A 16,236-nucleotide genomic window follows, 5' to 3' on the forward strand; every position below is an offset into this window, starting at 1 on the left:
TGTGAGATATCAGAAGTTTGGGACACCTGTTCCCAGTTTGGGTGGGAAAACTGAGGTGGTATAGTTTTGTCAGGGAAGAGCTATGCAGGGTCATCAAGTTGTCTTGATGAAAATGGACATGAGGGTAAGCTGTTCTCTCTGGGATGAATAAAAACATTGCTAACAAAGCACTCCTCTCTATAGGTGGGGACAGCAGTGCAACTGAGAGCTGGGATGAAGAACTATCTCCCTCTACAGTGCTGTACACAGCTACGCAGCACACCCCTACAAGCATCACATTGACTGTCAACCGTGTCCGTAGAAGCAAACCTAAGAAGAGGAAGAGGAGTACAGAAAAAGCTCGCACTGCTCCAAAGGCCAAAAAGATCAAGGTATGTGGAGTGAGACACAATTGCTACAGTTCCTACCAAATGCTGTGTGGAGTATTGTTGAGAGCAGGTTGACAAGCTGGCAGTTGACAAGAAACTTTTGTCCTGTCAGGAATTGCTCTTTCTGGTGTAATAACGTGACTCCTTGTATTTGTGACCTGCTAGACTACGTGGCTGTTGGTTTAAAAATTACCTTACTGGAACTCCACCCTTATTTCCCAATGCTGTCCATTCATGCTCAGAGCTTGGATTCAATTACATAGTTTCCCTTCTGCTCTATTAGGATTTGGGGAAATAGCTTTTGGAGTCCATCTGTTTGTGACAAAGGGGCAGTCTGTGAATGGAATGAAAAATGAAGGGAGCATGGCATTTCTTAGCAGGCTATGTTAAGGAATCTGGGCTGCAAAGCTTCTTTGCACTGTTCTTCAGGAACAGAGATAGTGCCTGTGTGGAAAACTATGTAGGTAGTGATGAACATTTGTTGAAGGATGACTTTACTGTCTTGTTTGTGAGGGTTTGAGGACTGAAATAATTTTGGATTGCTTATATTGGAATGCAAGTGTGTGAGCAGCTGGTTCTTTCCCATCATCTGCCAGCTTTGCCATGATTTTCCCCAGGTTAGGTTTCCCTTGAAGTTCTTCTGGTGGGCACTGATTAAATAAAAGACTATGAGCAGGAGCCATGTGAGGTCTTCAGGTTTTTTGTTGTGAACCAGCTTGATTCTGTTGGCCCTTCCTTCTGTCAAAGCAAGTGGGGTTAGTCGGGATAGTTTTGGTTTTGATCTTGAGATTTTTACTAAGTATGAGGCAGGCTTTTTTAGTTCAGAAATCCTGGCCGTCAAGGTTTTCAGGAGTTTCCCCTGGATTTGCATTGCAGAGTCTTTTTGTTCAGGTCCATTGCTTCTTGTGTAGGTCTTCCTGTAATTCTTGTCATCTTTTGTTAAGGGTTGGTCTGTTGGAGTAAGATCTAGTGTGGTTCTGGGACGCTAATTCTGAGGAAATACATAATAGTTTGGTTTTTTTTCTCTCTCTCCTTGTTCGGGGGACAGGCCTTTCGAGAGGGCTCCCGAAAGTCTCTGAGGATGAAGGTGAGTAGAACTGAGAACCCTCTGTGGTGGTGCGGTTTTTGCCCTGTATTTTGTACCTCTCTTGGTTTGCCTGGGGAATTTCTGATTGTGGGACCAGCCTCAGAATAATCTTAAGCCTTACCATGCACCACAAGCAGGCCTATTCAAAAGGGTATCACAGGAATTGCTCCTTGAACCTTGCTTTTGCTTCAGATAGCTTTCTGTAAGGTAATGTCATCCAGCTCCAAGAGATATGACTGATTCATGACACTTGGGAGTGGGCTGTTTGATGTAAGGGATGTAGAACTGGTTGTGGCCACTCTTCTGTGAGGTCAGTTATCATTTGATTGCATCAATGCTATTTTAAGCTTGGGCATCAAAGTAGTACACAAGTTTAAAGTTGGGAGTCCCTAGCAGTGTTGCCTTGTTTCTCTCCACATCCCCTTACTAGGGGTGGATGGGACGATTATTTATCTCTGACTTTCTGCAATACTGGTAGGTGTGGCTATCTGATAGAAAGTTTATTTGACAAAAAAGTAGGCTTGCATTTTGAGCTGAACATGTTCCTAGAAACACAAGAGGTGCCTTAAAGTACACCCAATTCCATCTGACCCCAGTACTGTAGCTTCTAGCAGGTGGCTCAGAGGAAATAGAACAGTCTGTGGTGTGTCTGTATGTGCCTGTCTCCATAGTACGCAAGTGCCTTGAGAGGGTAAAAATGCATTAAAACTCTTAATGCTTTTAATATGTATGATGCAAATAATGATTGTTCTTCAGCGGTCCTTGTCACTAATACCTCAGTGGCATGTATGTCTGTCCCGTATGAAGCCAGTTGAGTTACTGCCCTCTGGGATACTATTTGTTGAATTACTTCAACTATTGTAAAGTAAAGAATGAAGCTTAATTTTTTTTTTTTTTCCTAACAGCTTCTTTATTTCCCCTCCCTTACAAGGTGGTATAAATGGATTGCCTGATTTTGCCCTCGCTTCTTTACACTGCTTAGGACTTGCATTTTTAACCCTCTGGGTATTAGCTTATGCTCTGCGTTCAGTTTCTTGAAACCCTGATGACTGTTTAGCTAGAAGGTTCAGAAGTATTTTCAGATCAGTCACTGCAAAGATTGAGATGCAGTCAGCATCATCTAGCGTTGTGTTGAACATGAGTGGGTTGACTGTAGGAAAAGCCTACATAAGATTTATTTGCCTTTGTGTGTTCTGTTCCTTCGCTTTTTTAATCTACTTAATTATTTTTCCAGAGTGACTTAAACTTTTTCTGGTTATGTACTAGCTTAATTTTCTTGTATGTAGCAGTGCCGAGGACCAGCTGTCAAGAGGTCTTGGTCCTGTACAGAGTTCTCTGTAGATTCCTAAGTGGCACTGTTGTACAATGTTCTGGCGGATGCAGGTTCTGAAAAAGGTGTCCTCATAACTGGCACTTTCTTAGCTTGGAATAGATTTGCCTTTTTCTGTAGCATATTCATATGCTCAGAGCGCTGTGGATAGGTTTCTCCCATTGTGTGCTAGCCATTCATTGTTTGCTGTTTGGTGCAGAATTCCCCTTCTGAAGCACATGCCTTGGATGAAAACACAGCTGAAGGGTGGGAGAATCGAATACGACTCTGGACAGATCAGTACGAAGAAGCCTTTACTAACCAGTACAGTGCTGATGTACAGAACTTGTTGGAGCGTCATCTAAACTCTAATAAAGAATACGTGGGGAAAACTGCTATGCTAGACACAATCAACAAAACAGAGTTGGCCTGCAATAATACTGTTATTGGGTCCCAGATGCAGGTAAGAACCATAGTGACAGAAGTGGGGTAGGTCAGGTCCTCTGGTTTCTAGGCATAAGGTGTGGGCATGGGTGAGCAATATCGTAGCTGGTCATATAATTTCAGACCAATAGGCTTAGATTTGATATAAAAGGGAACAGAAGAGATGCCAGTACCAAGGCAGATTCAGAAACACTCGCATTCAGCCAGATCAGTGTTGCTAAGTTGGGGATATTTTGTACAGTTCTGTGATATGGTTCACAGGTATTTTACCATAAATACTTTTGGTCACTGAATTGCTTGAGGCAGAACCAGATCTATCATTTGCTGGAGATAGGAAATTTCCTGCTTTCCAGCTGAGTTTTCCTGGTTTGTTGGGGGCGGGGGGAGGTTGTGTGTGTGTGTTTCTCCTGGCTCACGTTCTGTGGGAAGCTATTTTAAAGAACCTTTCAACATTATTTCAATAATTTGGATTATTATTTGGACTCTGGTAACTTTCAAATGCTGCACAACTACAATTGATTTTAGGGAACTGTCTCTCCCTGACTTTTCTCTTCCAATATGTGCAATGACTGGTGTCATGCCAGCTTTATGAAGTGCATGTAGAGAAGGAGAAACAGGAAAAGAATGTGTTTGTGTGGTGTATGTGCTCCCCGCTACTTTCTCAGCTGATGTTTCATCTGGTCCGTGCTTTATTGAACAGAGAGCAGCATTCCCACTCAGTTCAGGCTTTGTGGGGCTTCGTTGTCCAGGAGAATGGAGATAGGGCTTCCTTGTCCAGGAGAATGGAGATAGGTGCAACTGAAAAGGATGGGCTCCAAAACAGATGTGGGGCACCTCTTCTGTAGAATGGAAGCGGAGTCAGAAACCTGAATATCAGGTATATATTTGTGCTTGAATCATTCTTGTTTGTATCAGCTGACTCACCGCTCTGTGAAGTTCACGTGCTCCCTCCCACTTTTCCCTCTGCTTTCATGTAGGTGAGGCACATCAGGCAGAGCACAGATATTGCCAGTAAGGGAGAGTGCAGAAAGAGGACTTTGGACTCAACTTCCTTCCACTCTTGCCTCTAGTTCTGCAATAATAAGACTTCTGTGGGGGTTGGGGGGAAACACTTCTACTTAGCTATGTGAGTAGCCTTCCTAAAGAGAGCAACTGAGGAAATAGAGGGAAGAAAAAGTTCTGCCTCTCTAGAAATCTTAATATTTCTGAGTCTAAATGTAAACTCTTCTATCTCCTTCACATGAGTTTTAGGAAAAGTCCTGAAAGATGTAATAAAACATGCTGTTTCTTTTTATTACCTTCATAAAGTACAGAAGGAAGACAATTATAAAAGGTATCTTACATAAACGTGCTTGTTCTTGTCATGCTCTCTCGCCCTCTCCCTTGCCTGTACAGACATAGGTTTTCCCACAGGGTAAAGTGGCCAGCATTCCAGATCAGAAGACTCCAAAGGCCATGTATCCCAAAGAAACAAAAAGATAGAAAGTTGCAAAACTTCATAGTGAGCTGCAGTTACTCTAAACAAGCTGTGGGTAGGTATCTATCATTGCACGTGCTGGGAAAGTGTAAAGGGACTTACTGGCTTTGTAGTTCCTCTGGATGCTGAGGAAAGACCAGGTGGATGTCCTGGGCTGCTGCTTGTCAGCCCTTGTGTCTTTGTTTTCTCTGCTCAGCAGATGGCTGTGGAGTGTTGTGAGGAGGATACCCTGCACAGGTGTGGAGTGCATGGTCTCTCATCCTGTGCTTTATATTTTTGTTCCACTCATTTGTCTCATCTTTGTTAGACAGACTGAGAAGGTTTGTTGGTTTGCATCAGTTGTCTTTTAACTAGGTATCATTACTGGACGTTAAAATAGGTTTTCTGGGAGATAAGGAAACAGGTACTTTGAGCTAGGAAAAAAATTAAGGCAGTCATGTCAATATGCAGGTGGCAGCTGTGTGTAGAAGATGGGTATCATAACTGCTCTATTTGGCCATGAAGACTTGGAGACAGGAGATAGGAATAAAAATAAAATGTTTTAGATGCCCTGCATACTCTCACGGTTGAGAGGTTTCTGGTTTGGGTAAACAATGATGCAAGTGTATACTTAAAAAAAAAAAAAAAAAAAAAAAGAGAGAGAGAGAGAGAGAGAGAAGAAAGTGTGACCTGAAATCTTCCCCAAGCCAGGAGTAGGGAAAGATGGTTTAAGAGTTATACGTGCAGGATATGGGATTTTGATCATTGGAATGTTTTGGATAAACCAATTCTCAACTGTCCTAGTGATGCAAAGGGAAACTTGTGAAAACATGAAGCTGTTCAGTGTCATGAATAAAATCATCTTAGTGCTGGCTACTGCCAGATGCTTGACAAACTGAAAGCTGTGAATCACTTTTCTGCCTGCTGTTGCCAAACCAAACCCAGGGTCAGTATTTGCCCTTTGTTGCCTCTGATAATTGCTGACTTGAGCTCAAACCCCTGATTGATTTCACGTTCTGAAGTGAAGAGCAAAAGGGCCTTTATAAAATAAAGCCACTGAGTATTATGCAGATGTTGCTTTGCAAACATATCAGAACAGTTTTGTCTGATTAGCAGTCAGCAATCCCTAGCCTATGACATGAATAAAATCATTTGTTCTTTTCACACATGAAAGCATGGCAGCTAATCCTCTTCATATTTCTAAATTCAGAGAACGAAAACAAGCTGATCTGGGGTCTTATCAGAAAAGCTATGAGATCATTCCTGTTTTACCAAACTCAGATAATTGTTAAGTTTTACAGATGCAGAGCTTCTCTTTCCTTCATGGGCTCTCTTCTCCTCCTACCACCCCACCTTATCCCACCTGTGTTCCCCAAGCTGTTTTCCAGCATCAGGTGAACAGTAATACAAGTCAGTCATGGGCCAAAGGTGAGAATGAAGGCTACAAGACATGAAACTCACATCTCTGAAAGATACTAAGAGAATTTGATAGAGTTGTAGAATAATTTAGGTTGGGAGGAACCACTGAAGGTCATCTGGTCCAACCTTCCTGGGTAGGGCCAGCTTAGATGAGAAACTGATTGTAACAACAAACAAGTGGTAGTATAGAAACAAAATTATTCAACTGGAGACACGCTTGTGTCTCAGTCCTAATTTATCTACTAACTTCAGATACTTTCTCCTTATCTCCTTCTGTCACACACTAACAAATCTAATCCCACTTATTTATTCTCTGTTACCACAGTTGGATAGTACAAAGTGTATCCAATGTTTTTAAAATAATTTAGCCACTACTCTTGGCAATGTAAACAGTCTTGTCCTACAGTTCACTTTTCTGATCAACAAACCCATGATAAATTAGGGCCAGCAGTGTGGCTTCTTAGTTTGGAAATAACATGTTTCTTTTATGCCAGTTCAGTGGACTTGGGGAATACTCTGTGAGCTCCTATCAGGACCCAAGATATGAAGAGATGAATGACACCCTGCAAGGCTTTTCAGAGTCTCCAATACATACATTCACGTTTTTCTAGTTGCTGGCAGATACAGTGGTATGAAAAAGAGATATACCCTGTAGGCTTGATAAATGTAGCACTGGATATATCTCTTAAAAGGAGATCTGGAATAGCAAGACCACTACTCCTGTCTGCATAGGTTTCAAATGAATATTTTTATAAAGCTATCTTTATCCTGGACCTGAGTGAGAGAAGTCAACACATGGATCTTACTTTACTGGCTGATCCAAGATCTGCAGCATAATGTCATATTAAAACAATGAAAGTCATCTTCCCAAAGAGGTTTCATTCAGAGCACAGTCAAGATTGCTACCAAAAAAAAAAATATAAAAAAATCTGTGGTTCAATTCTTTCATATGGTTAATATGGAGGGTTTTGTTTGGTTCCCAGTACTGAGTGCTGCCTTAAGGCATTAACTTTATTTTCACAAGGTTAGAATGTCATGCATTCTGTCACTGTCCAGATTGAGCCCCTTCTTAAGCTAATGTGATTTTTATCTGTTTGAGCAGACTGTGCAGTAGCTGTTTCTAACAAGACAGTTTTATCAGGAAAAGTTGGGAGCTTGCTTTTAATAAAATCTTGTGGTTTACTTCTAATTTAGATAGAAGACTGTCATTATTACTGAAGTAAGAACACTTATGCCTCAATTCACTCTGGAAAAGTATCAAAACCTGGTCCTTATGAGCAGTGAATAACATGCTTAGGAAAGAGCAGGCATAGCTCTTGTGGTGAGGCAGTCACCCATCTTCACATAATTTTTACTTGCAGAGAGGTTCAATCTGTTAAGCAAGAAAAGCACTTTGTTTTTGTGGAAGAAGTCTTTCCTATGCCCTAGTGCTTGTAATATCCTTTCCATTATTCTGTAAAATGTGTCGTATTTGGATGTCTGTGCTTGAAGAAAGTTGTGGTTTCATACTGTCAAGACACATTGTTGTGAGAATCCATTGTAACAGAACTGTAGACTTTAACGTAAAGAAGATTCAGCAAACTGTCTCTACTTAGTTAAAAATTTATTTCTTCATTTTAAAAAAAATAAATGAACAGCACTAGTTGAGCAGGCAGATGAAGAGAAATTTCTGGATGGAGATAGAAATTGCCAGTTTAAGTCTTTGGCCTGTTAGCTAGAATTTACCATCCTCTGCAGAAGGAAAAGGTTGTGTTTTTTCCTCTGAATGTGTGACAACCCACAATTTAGGGAAGATTTGAGTTATTCTGGCTGTGAAAGTGGCCCTAATTGCAGAGCAGTTCCCTGTTAGCAGCAACTGACAGGTCTGGTTATGCCTCCTAGCTGCAAGACTGAAATACTTGGTCTGATTTGTGAGACTTACTTTTGAAGGAAAGGAATAAATACTCTTTGCTTTTGATAAATATTATCAAGGACATTGGTTTATTACTAAACTGTTACAGAATAAACAATATATTTGCCTGGCAGAGTTTCTACTCTAGAATGCGTTGCTACTAGAATAATTTTTCTTTTCTTGTAGGTAAAATATTCTTCATGAGTTAGAGGCCTTTGGTTTAAATTCTCATATTTTGCTCTGGTTTTTGTTACAGCTGCAGCTGGGAAGGGTGACTCGTGTTCAGAAGCACCGGAAGATCCTGAGGGCAGCAAGAGACTTGGCACTAGATACCCTTATAATTGAGTATCGAGGGAAGGTTATGTTACGACAGCAATTCGAGGTCAATGGGCATTTCTTCAAAAAGTAAGAGTACTATGAAGTGATTAGTATGAGAGCATCATGGCACGGAGACACTAGTGTCTCTATGGGATAATGCACACTTACAGGGGCCTTGTCAGCTCTGCCATCCATAGAAATGTGAAATCAAATATACAACCTCAGCTTGATGCTCTGTTTATGGACCAAAACCCTTTGTTAAACTGTGATGATGGAAGTGCATAAGTGTCCAGAGCAATAGCACTGATGGAAGCGGTGCTTCCAGTGAAGTGAGGGATACCTGTTGTAAGTGCCATGGGAATTGGGTATTTTGGGATTGAGACGTTCTGTTACTTCTCCAGGCCATATCCCTTTGTGCTGTTCTACTCCAAGTTCAATGGCGTTGAAATGTGTGTTGATGCCCGCACCTTTGGTAATGATGCCAGGTTCATCAGGCGTTCCTGCACTCCAAATGCAGAGGTAAATTCTCTCTTCACCATCACTGTAATTGCAAATACATGTTTTACACAGGCTTAGTGCCTTCCCTTTTTATAAACATTCAAACTTAAAATGCAGTAAATGGGGTAAATTCTCTGCATCTCTTGCTTGTTTGATGGTTTATACTTGGAAGATGAGAAAGTTTGGGAACATGATGGTTTTTTTGGAAGGAAAAGGTTTCTTTTATGGCTTTCCTTTGGCTGCAGAATGATGGTTAGGGTAAGCAGGTGGTAGTAAGTGGAAAAGCACAGGATGAGACAAGAGCAGTGAAGCAGGCCTTTTCCCTATAGAGAATTTAGGATAATTATTCATGGAATAGATAAGAGCTACTTCGCAGAAGGAGGCTTCCCTCTTGGAAGTAAGAAGTGCAACTTGTGGAGATGTTAGTTTCTCTCTACTTTGTTTAACAAGGTTCGTCATGTGATTGCTGATGGGATGATCCACCTGTGTATCTATGCTGTTGCCACCATTGCCAAGGACACAGAGGTTACCATCGCCTTTGACTATGAGTACAACATCTGGTGAGTCCTTCACCTCGCCCAGGAGCTCTCCACTGCCCTCCTGGACTGGACATCTTCCTCCAGCCCTTTCCTCGCATTCTACATTTTGCTCCGTTTTCTACTGAATTGCATTTTCCGGCTATTCTGTCCAGTTCTGCTGGCATGTTCTACAATAGAGGCCATAAGGTAGCCTGCTGTCCTTGCTTTGGCACGTGGTGAGATGTTTAGTAGGAGATGCATTAAATGTCTCTGTACAAGGGTTGAGAAATGAAGAGTGACACAAATTATGTTTGTGTTTTGGAGCAGCAACTATAAAGTGGACTGTGCGTGTCACAAGGGGAACCGGAATTGCCCTGTGCAGAAACGTAGCCCAAATGCTGCAGAACACCTACCTCCACCTGTTTTAGGCACACTGATTGGGGCAGAAACACGCCGGCGAAAAGCCCGTCGAAAGGAACTAGAAATGGAACAGCAGGGCATTGCATCAGATGAGAACAGCAGTCAACAAACGGAGGAAGTTCCTGAGGGACCTGCAGCAGTCAGTGACAATGAGGTAAAACCCTTGACACTTTGATATATGTATGTTTTTATTGTTCAGTGCTGTGGAATCTGATCCAATACAGCACTGGGATCTTCAGAGCAGAAACTGCAGGAGGCCCTTTTTTAAACCTTTAGCACCTTAGATTACCCTAGGCATCTTGATAACTTTAAAACAGTACCAGATTTTGTCTGACGTACTAATTCTGGGCTTCTCTTTCAGGGGGCAGAGAAGGAGGAGAAACAAGAAGGGGAGAAGGAGGAGCCTGTAGATGAACAGGGAGCCTTGGTCCACAGCCGCCGGGCAAGTACCTTTCTCAGTCTGGGTATCATCCCCCTTAGGACTTGCTTCACGCAGTGACCAGCATGTCCAGTTGGCTATTTCACTTGTTTCAACACAAATTCCAACTGTCAGTGGTCTTCAGTAATTTGATTAAAAAAAACAAAACCACCAACAAAAAAACCAACCGAAAACCACCCAGGTTGACTCCACGTAACAGGATTTATGTTAGAGTACTGCAGATTAGAAGGTATATGACAGGTTTGTTTCCTGATTGAATGGTTTAACTGTAACTTTCAGGGCTATTCTGTAGTCTAAAAAATACCATTAACAAAACAATCACTACGAGATTCCAAAAAGGTAATCGCACCGTTTTTATGTTCCTGCTGCCCTTTCTTATTGCCAGTACAAGAATTTCTGGAGCCATATAGAATCATATAATAGTTTGGATTGGAAGGGACCTTTAAAGGTCATCTAGTCCAACCCCCCATGCAATGAGCAGGGACATCTTCAACTAGATCATATGATGAACCGGAACCTGATTTTTGTTAAAACATGACATGTTTTGCTGCGTTAGGTTTGTTGCCATGTGGGAAAAGGGTAGGATCAAGTGGCAGAAGTTAATAAGAGGGGTAGACCACCAACAGCACTACTGGCACAAGTCAACAAAATTTGCTGTGTTCTTTATTAGGAGATCCCTTTGTGCTCCTAAATCATTGTTGTCTGAATCAGTCTTGTTGATCAAAATATTTCTTAGTGCTCTTGGATCTTTGATAACAAAGTCCCTTCTCAGCCACCTTCGATACTGAGTAGACCTGGGTTTTTTTTCTTGTGCTTCTTATGGCACCTGGGATTACCCCTTGGATTAGAATGTTTTGTGCATGTGAATGGAGCTGTTCTGGCTCTACATTAATTAAAAAAAAAAAAATAAAAAAACAGAACAAAGTAAAAAAAACAAAGAAAAAACCCAACCAAACAAACAAAGACAACCCCAAACAAAACACCCAACCAACCAAAAACCCAAGGAGGAAAAAAAGAAAAAGTGCTCCCGTCCTTTTACCAGCCAACAAATGTAGTGGAGCTAGGAGTTCCCTCACATACCTTAATCACCTGTCTTTGATTGGCGATACAGATCATCTATGTGTAAATTTCCTGAGAATGCTTTAAATGTTAAGATAGTGCAGCAAATTGCAGAGCCGAGGGCTATCCAGCAGAGAGATCCTTGTGTTATCTCATGGATTTTTTTAGAACAGGCAAGATAAAGCAGTCAGTTTCTATTGAAATTTGAATAAAAGCAGTCATCCATCAGACTGGCCTTTAAGCTTGGAGGGAAGATTTCATTTTAATGCAGGGAAGCTGATCTCTTTCTGGGACAGTATAGTTCAAGAAGACTAAGTGAAGTGTTAGTTTCCCGTGAGCCTGTAAGCTCTGTTCCTGTACGTTGCACCAGTTAATCTGCTTTAATGAGATTCAGTTTTCTATACTTGGCACCAGGTAAATACCTGTATCTATAGTTTTCCTAGTCTCTAATTCTTTGTGTGTGTATTGAATATTTTTGAACAGAAAACTGTAAAGGCCAGGCTGCTGTGATTGAGTACTGCTGTGTGGTTCAAGATATTTTCTCCTCCATGACAAGTCTCAGAAGGCACTTGACACCACTTCTTATAAAATTCGCTTGATTCAGCCTAGGTTTTGCCAGTCACTGCAGCATTATTGTACTGGGCCTTTTACATGCATAATTACCAATTATTTCTGACACAGCTAGGTGATAAGATTTCCTGTCCTTTCTGTTTACCTAATAAATACCTTTGTTTTGCCTCTCTGTTCTCTCATGTTCTGTTTTTCTTATCCACTCTGTAAGCTGCTTAGACAAGGGCTTTTGTTTTTGAGCTGAGTGATCTCTGGACGCCAGGAAGGAATCAATCTGAATCGTTTTAGTCAGTTTGTGTGGTGTGTTTTACTTGCTACATATTACTGATTCACTTACTTCTGTTGCCTCTGGCTTCTGTTTGCTTCTAATGTTTGGTCATTAGCGAGTAGTTCTATTTGTTTCCAAGTTGCCTCTTCACTCTATTTATTCTTTCTTATGGTTTTTAGTTCTTCAAAATTATGCATTTCCTTGTGGCTATTTTATAAATATAACTCAGTAGTGTCTAAGTGGTCCTATTTAGGAACAAAGTCTAGTTCTTCTAGTTACTCTATGAACACATGATTATGTTCTTGTTATTCTGGGAAATTTGCCATGTTGAAAAATGCAAATATCTGAAAAGAACTGCTTCTCTCTGTCCCCTTTCTGGCTCTTGTCGTTGCTATTTGGCAGTTGTTCTTCTTCCTGTGCTGCATCCCATATCTGTTCTTGCCTCCTCCTCTTTATGTGCATAATTTGCAGTGCTGACTTAAATTTACTCTTGTGTTCTAGTCCCGGGAAGACAGGAAGGTAGAAGCCATCATGCACATGTTTGAAAACTTGGAAAAGAGAAAGAGGAGACGAGAGCAACCATCAGACCGTAACAGCACTGATGCTGAAATCAGCACCAATTCTGAAGCTCCTGAGCTGGAGGAAATAAAAACAGAGACTCCTGAAACTGAAGATGGAAGTTCAGCACTGAGTGCTGCTGCTCCAAATGTTTCTAACAGTAACAGCAATACTGGGGTGAACACACGACGGTCTTCACAAGTAGTGGTAAGATGAAGATAGGGCTGTTTAATAGCTTGTACCAAGCTCAGATGCAGCATGCCTGATCATAAGATCGTTCAGCTTGGGAGGAGCTTCATGGGGTCTCTAATCCATTCTGTGTCAGGCAGGATCAGCTCTGAGGTCAGACCAGGTTGGGCAGGGTTTTACCCAGTCTTGTCTTGAATACATCCAAGGATGGAGATTGCACAGCCCCTCTGGGAAGCCTCTTCCAATTCATTACTGTTCTCATGGTGAAAAAATTGTGCCTTTTATCTAGTCTGAACCTCTCATTTCAGTGTCTGTACATTGGTGCACCACTGCATCTTGGTGGCTTCAGTCTGGATGTAGGAACACTGCTATTAGGTCCCCTTAAGTCATCTCTTCTCTGGGCTGGACAAGCCCAGCTCCTTCACCGAGTGGGCCCCTTCTGTACTAGTGTGAGGTTAAGTTGAATGCGTAACTGCAGTGACTGAGGAATTCTTTTGCTTTTTCTTTGTGTTTTTTGGCCTGGTCTACTTTGGATGCATGTGTTCCCATTATATGGAAGGGTCCAGATGCTTGCCTGGAATGATACATGTCAACTCAGATCAGGATTAAGAGCAGTTACCTTGAGACAAGTGGCAAGTTTCATACTGCTGCTTTCTTCCTTAAGACCAGTCTTCTGGTTGATCCCTTTAAGAACACAGCAGACAAAAATATAATGTGCCAGTGTTTTAGAAGGGCCCCCAAAGCCATCTTATGAGCCAATACAAACAGAGTCCAAGCAGATTTTATGAGTCAGGTAGTGTCAATAAATAAATCTCAATCCTTGATCCTGTATGCAGAGAAAAAGAATACTCTTAGAGGTGCTTGGACTAATGATAGTTTATATTGTAGGATGCTGTCCCCGAAAAAACAGTTACTAAGCCAGCTCCAGCCAAACCCTCCAGACCCCGACCGAAAAGTCGCTTCTCTCGATACCGGACCAGTTCAGCACAAAGACTGAGAAGGCAGAAACAAGCCAGTTCCCAGCAAGCTGAACTCGCACAGGCTGTCCCAGAGGAAGGAAGCACTGCCAGCTTGGTAACCACAACAGATGTCAGCAATGTAGAAGGTCCAGGAGAAGGCAGACAGTTGATGGGATCTGACCCAACTGCTATCCTGGCTGCAGGATCTCAGTCTAATCGAGCTGCAGTAAAGTACCCCAAAACTAAAAAGGTAAATATGATTGAGCGGTCAAACTGGAGAGGGGCAAAGAAGGTTTTGTGTGGCCTTTGGGGAAAAGTTGGCTCAGGAGAAACAGTTCTTCAAAACAGTTGGAATTATGTGACTTTGTGTTATTTCTTCTATAGTGGCTAAGAGCCCTCATCATGGTTCAGCATCTGGCTGCTCAACCCTGTACACAAAACGATCGGAAAAAGAAATTAGCTGATCTTTACAGCAAGTCTACATAGACCTTAGATACCAACAGGGTGGTACAGGTGCAACAGGAAGGATCTCAGTTTCGGGTATGGCAAAGAGTCTAGAAAGAGGCAAATTATACACCTGTATATGTGTATGTGGGCAAGATACTGCTTCCAGCTTGAGGGCCTCTGGGAGAGAAGGGTTGGAGGGGCTTGGCAACATAAGGAATTGGGTGATGAAGCTGAGCCCTGGGTGAGGGAAGCAAAAAGCAGATGTTGCCCTCCACACCAGTATTGAAACAAGAGGCGTGGGAGATGGCTGGCAAAGGCCATGAGGACAGCAAGCTGTTTGTGTTGTTCTGCAGGGGAACAAGGTACTAATAGAAATATGGGGAGAGCTGATGTGTTTGGATCTATGCACAGTAAGCTAGCAAAAGCTTTTGTCAGCAGTATGCAAAAGTGGTTGTTACGACTCTGATGCAGTAGCTGTGATTTAAAAACTAGATGCTGATAGTTTGGAAAAGAGCACTAGTGTTTGGACCCAAAAGAAAGGATGTTTATTAGAAAAGGTTGGATACATACAATCTTAAGATGTTTTCCACGTATTCCCAACTGTCAACCAAGAAAGTTACCTTAAATAAAGCAGCATAGAGATGTAGTGAGACTTGCTTGAAAAAACACCACCACCTTGAAATAACCAGGGTGTTGCATCTTGTGAAGGATAGTAAAACAAAGGTTCTTTTGTGTATACTAGCAAGAGAACGAAGAGAGAAAAATGGAGCCATTATGGAGTAAAGATTAGTTGGAATTTAAAAATAAATTTAGAATGGCATAAAAATGTTTGGTGTGGGAATCAGTGGCCGTATCTTTTTGGGATGGGATGGGATGGGATATCAGGCTGGGGTGTATTTGTTTCGGACAAGGTCAAAGAGGTTAGCTTTCAGCTTAGAATTGAAGACCAAGAGGGAATGTGACTGTGGACTACAATGCACAAGCTGGGAGGAACTTGGAAAGGAAAGGAGGAAAAATAGCAGAAGCTAGTGGGCAGCTGCCACACACTGGGCATAAATTAGCCATTAATACATTTAGGCTTACAGCTAGAAACTAGTTTTGAACAAGGTGATCAAGTTTTGGGAGAACCTTCTTGTAAAGCTGGATTACCTGTTGTGCCTCTAACAGATGAGAATTGGGTTTGATGCAGGAAGTCCTGGCTGTCTTCCTTCTTGTTAAGGAGGAAGGGAGGTTTTAGCATGCAGACTGATCTGAGCATTGCTTCCCCATACGCCTTTGTGCCATGTTACCTTTCCTCTTCACCTGTGCTAGTTGCACTGACATGTGTGTTTTCTCCTTCAGTATCTTGTTACAGAATGGCTGAATGACAAGGCAGAAAAGCAGGAGTGCCCTATTGAATGCCCTCTGCGCATTACTACAGACCCAACAGTTTTGGCAACTACCTTAAATATGTTGCCAGGTCTCATCCACTCTCCACTGATTTGTACTACGCCTAAACACTACATTCGTTTTGGTTCACCTTTCAATCCTGAGAGACGTCGAAGGCCCTTTCTGTTGGATGGAATTTACAGTTCCTGTAAAAAGGTATATTTGCTCATGTCTTAACTTTCAGGGGCTATATACTGATCAAACTCTTACTGGCACCCTTGTAAAGTTGTTGTGTCCTCTTTGAGCCTATTTCCATGTATTCCTGCTGAGCTGGTCTTGCCTGATGTGTCAATGCAGTCTCCAGACTTTGACTGCTGACCTTCTCCTAGCTGGGGTTCAGTCTTCATACTTACCTTTTACCGTGGTAGAACTGTTCTGTGACTCTCCTTAGAAACATGTACTTTCAAATCTGCAGTGGCTGTTTATTATCCAGCATATGTGATTCAAGGAGTTTTAATTGTTGCATATGTTACTACTTTCACAGTCAGAGGCTGGTTGGCATTGTGGGGATAGGACAGTGTTGCAAAAGACCTGAAGAATACAGTACCTCAGTCAAGATCCATTGTCCTTGGAGAGTCTTTGTTGTTTAGC

At 41.9% G+C, this 16,236-nt stretch overlaps 1 protein-coding gene across 6 annotated transcripts in view; it reads left to right on the forward strand.

Moving 5' to 3' along the window:
* The window catches only part of SETD5 (SET domain containing 5), a 70,307-nt gene that overhangs the window by 32,371 nt on the left and 21,700 nt on the right, over window positions 1-16,236 (forward strand). For 4 of the 6 annotated variants that reach the window (XR_005930932.1, XM_030043306.2, XM_030043309.1 and 1 more), the window contains 11 exons: window positions 184-371; window positions 1,417-1,455; window positions 2,985-3,227; window positions 8,231-8,379; window positions 8,694-8,811; window positions 9,241-9,350; window positions 9,636-9,882; window positions 10,090-10,170; window positions 12,566-12,829; window positions 13,700-14,020; window positions 15,559-15,801. Coding sequence is in view for 5 of the 6 variants with exons in the window: in XM_030043306.2 (XP_029899166.1) it covers window positions 184-371; window positions 1,417-1,455; window positions 2,985-3,227; window positions 8,231-8,379; window positions 8,694-8,811; window positions 9,241-9,350; window positions 9,636-9,882; window positions 10,090-10,170; window positions 12,566-12,829; window positions 13,700-14,020; window positions 15,559-15,801 (2,003 nt within the window). In the remaining variant the exon portion in view is untranslated. Of the gene's footprint in view, window positions 1-183; window positions 372-1,416; window positions 1,456-2,984; window positions 3,228-3,950; window positions 4,086-8,230; window positions 8,380-8,693; window positions 8,812-9,240; window positions 9,351-9,635; window positions 9,883-10,089; window positions 10,171-12,565; window positions 12,830-13,699; window positions 14,021-15,558; window positions 15,802-16,236 lie in introns of those variants that run through there. The other 2 variants (XM_041118629.1, XM_041118628.1) reach the window with 2 other exon arrangements.

Source organism: Aquila chrysaetos, chromosome 20 (genome assembly GCF_900496995.4).
Source record: "Aquila chrysaetos chrysaetos chromosome 20, bAquChr1.4, whole genome shotgun sequence".
Lineage (NCBI taxonomy): Eukaryota > Metazoa > Chordata > Aves > Accipitriformes > Accipitridae > Aquila > Aquila chrysaetos.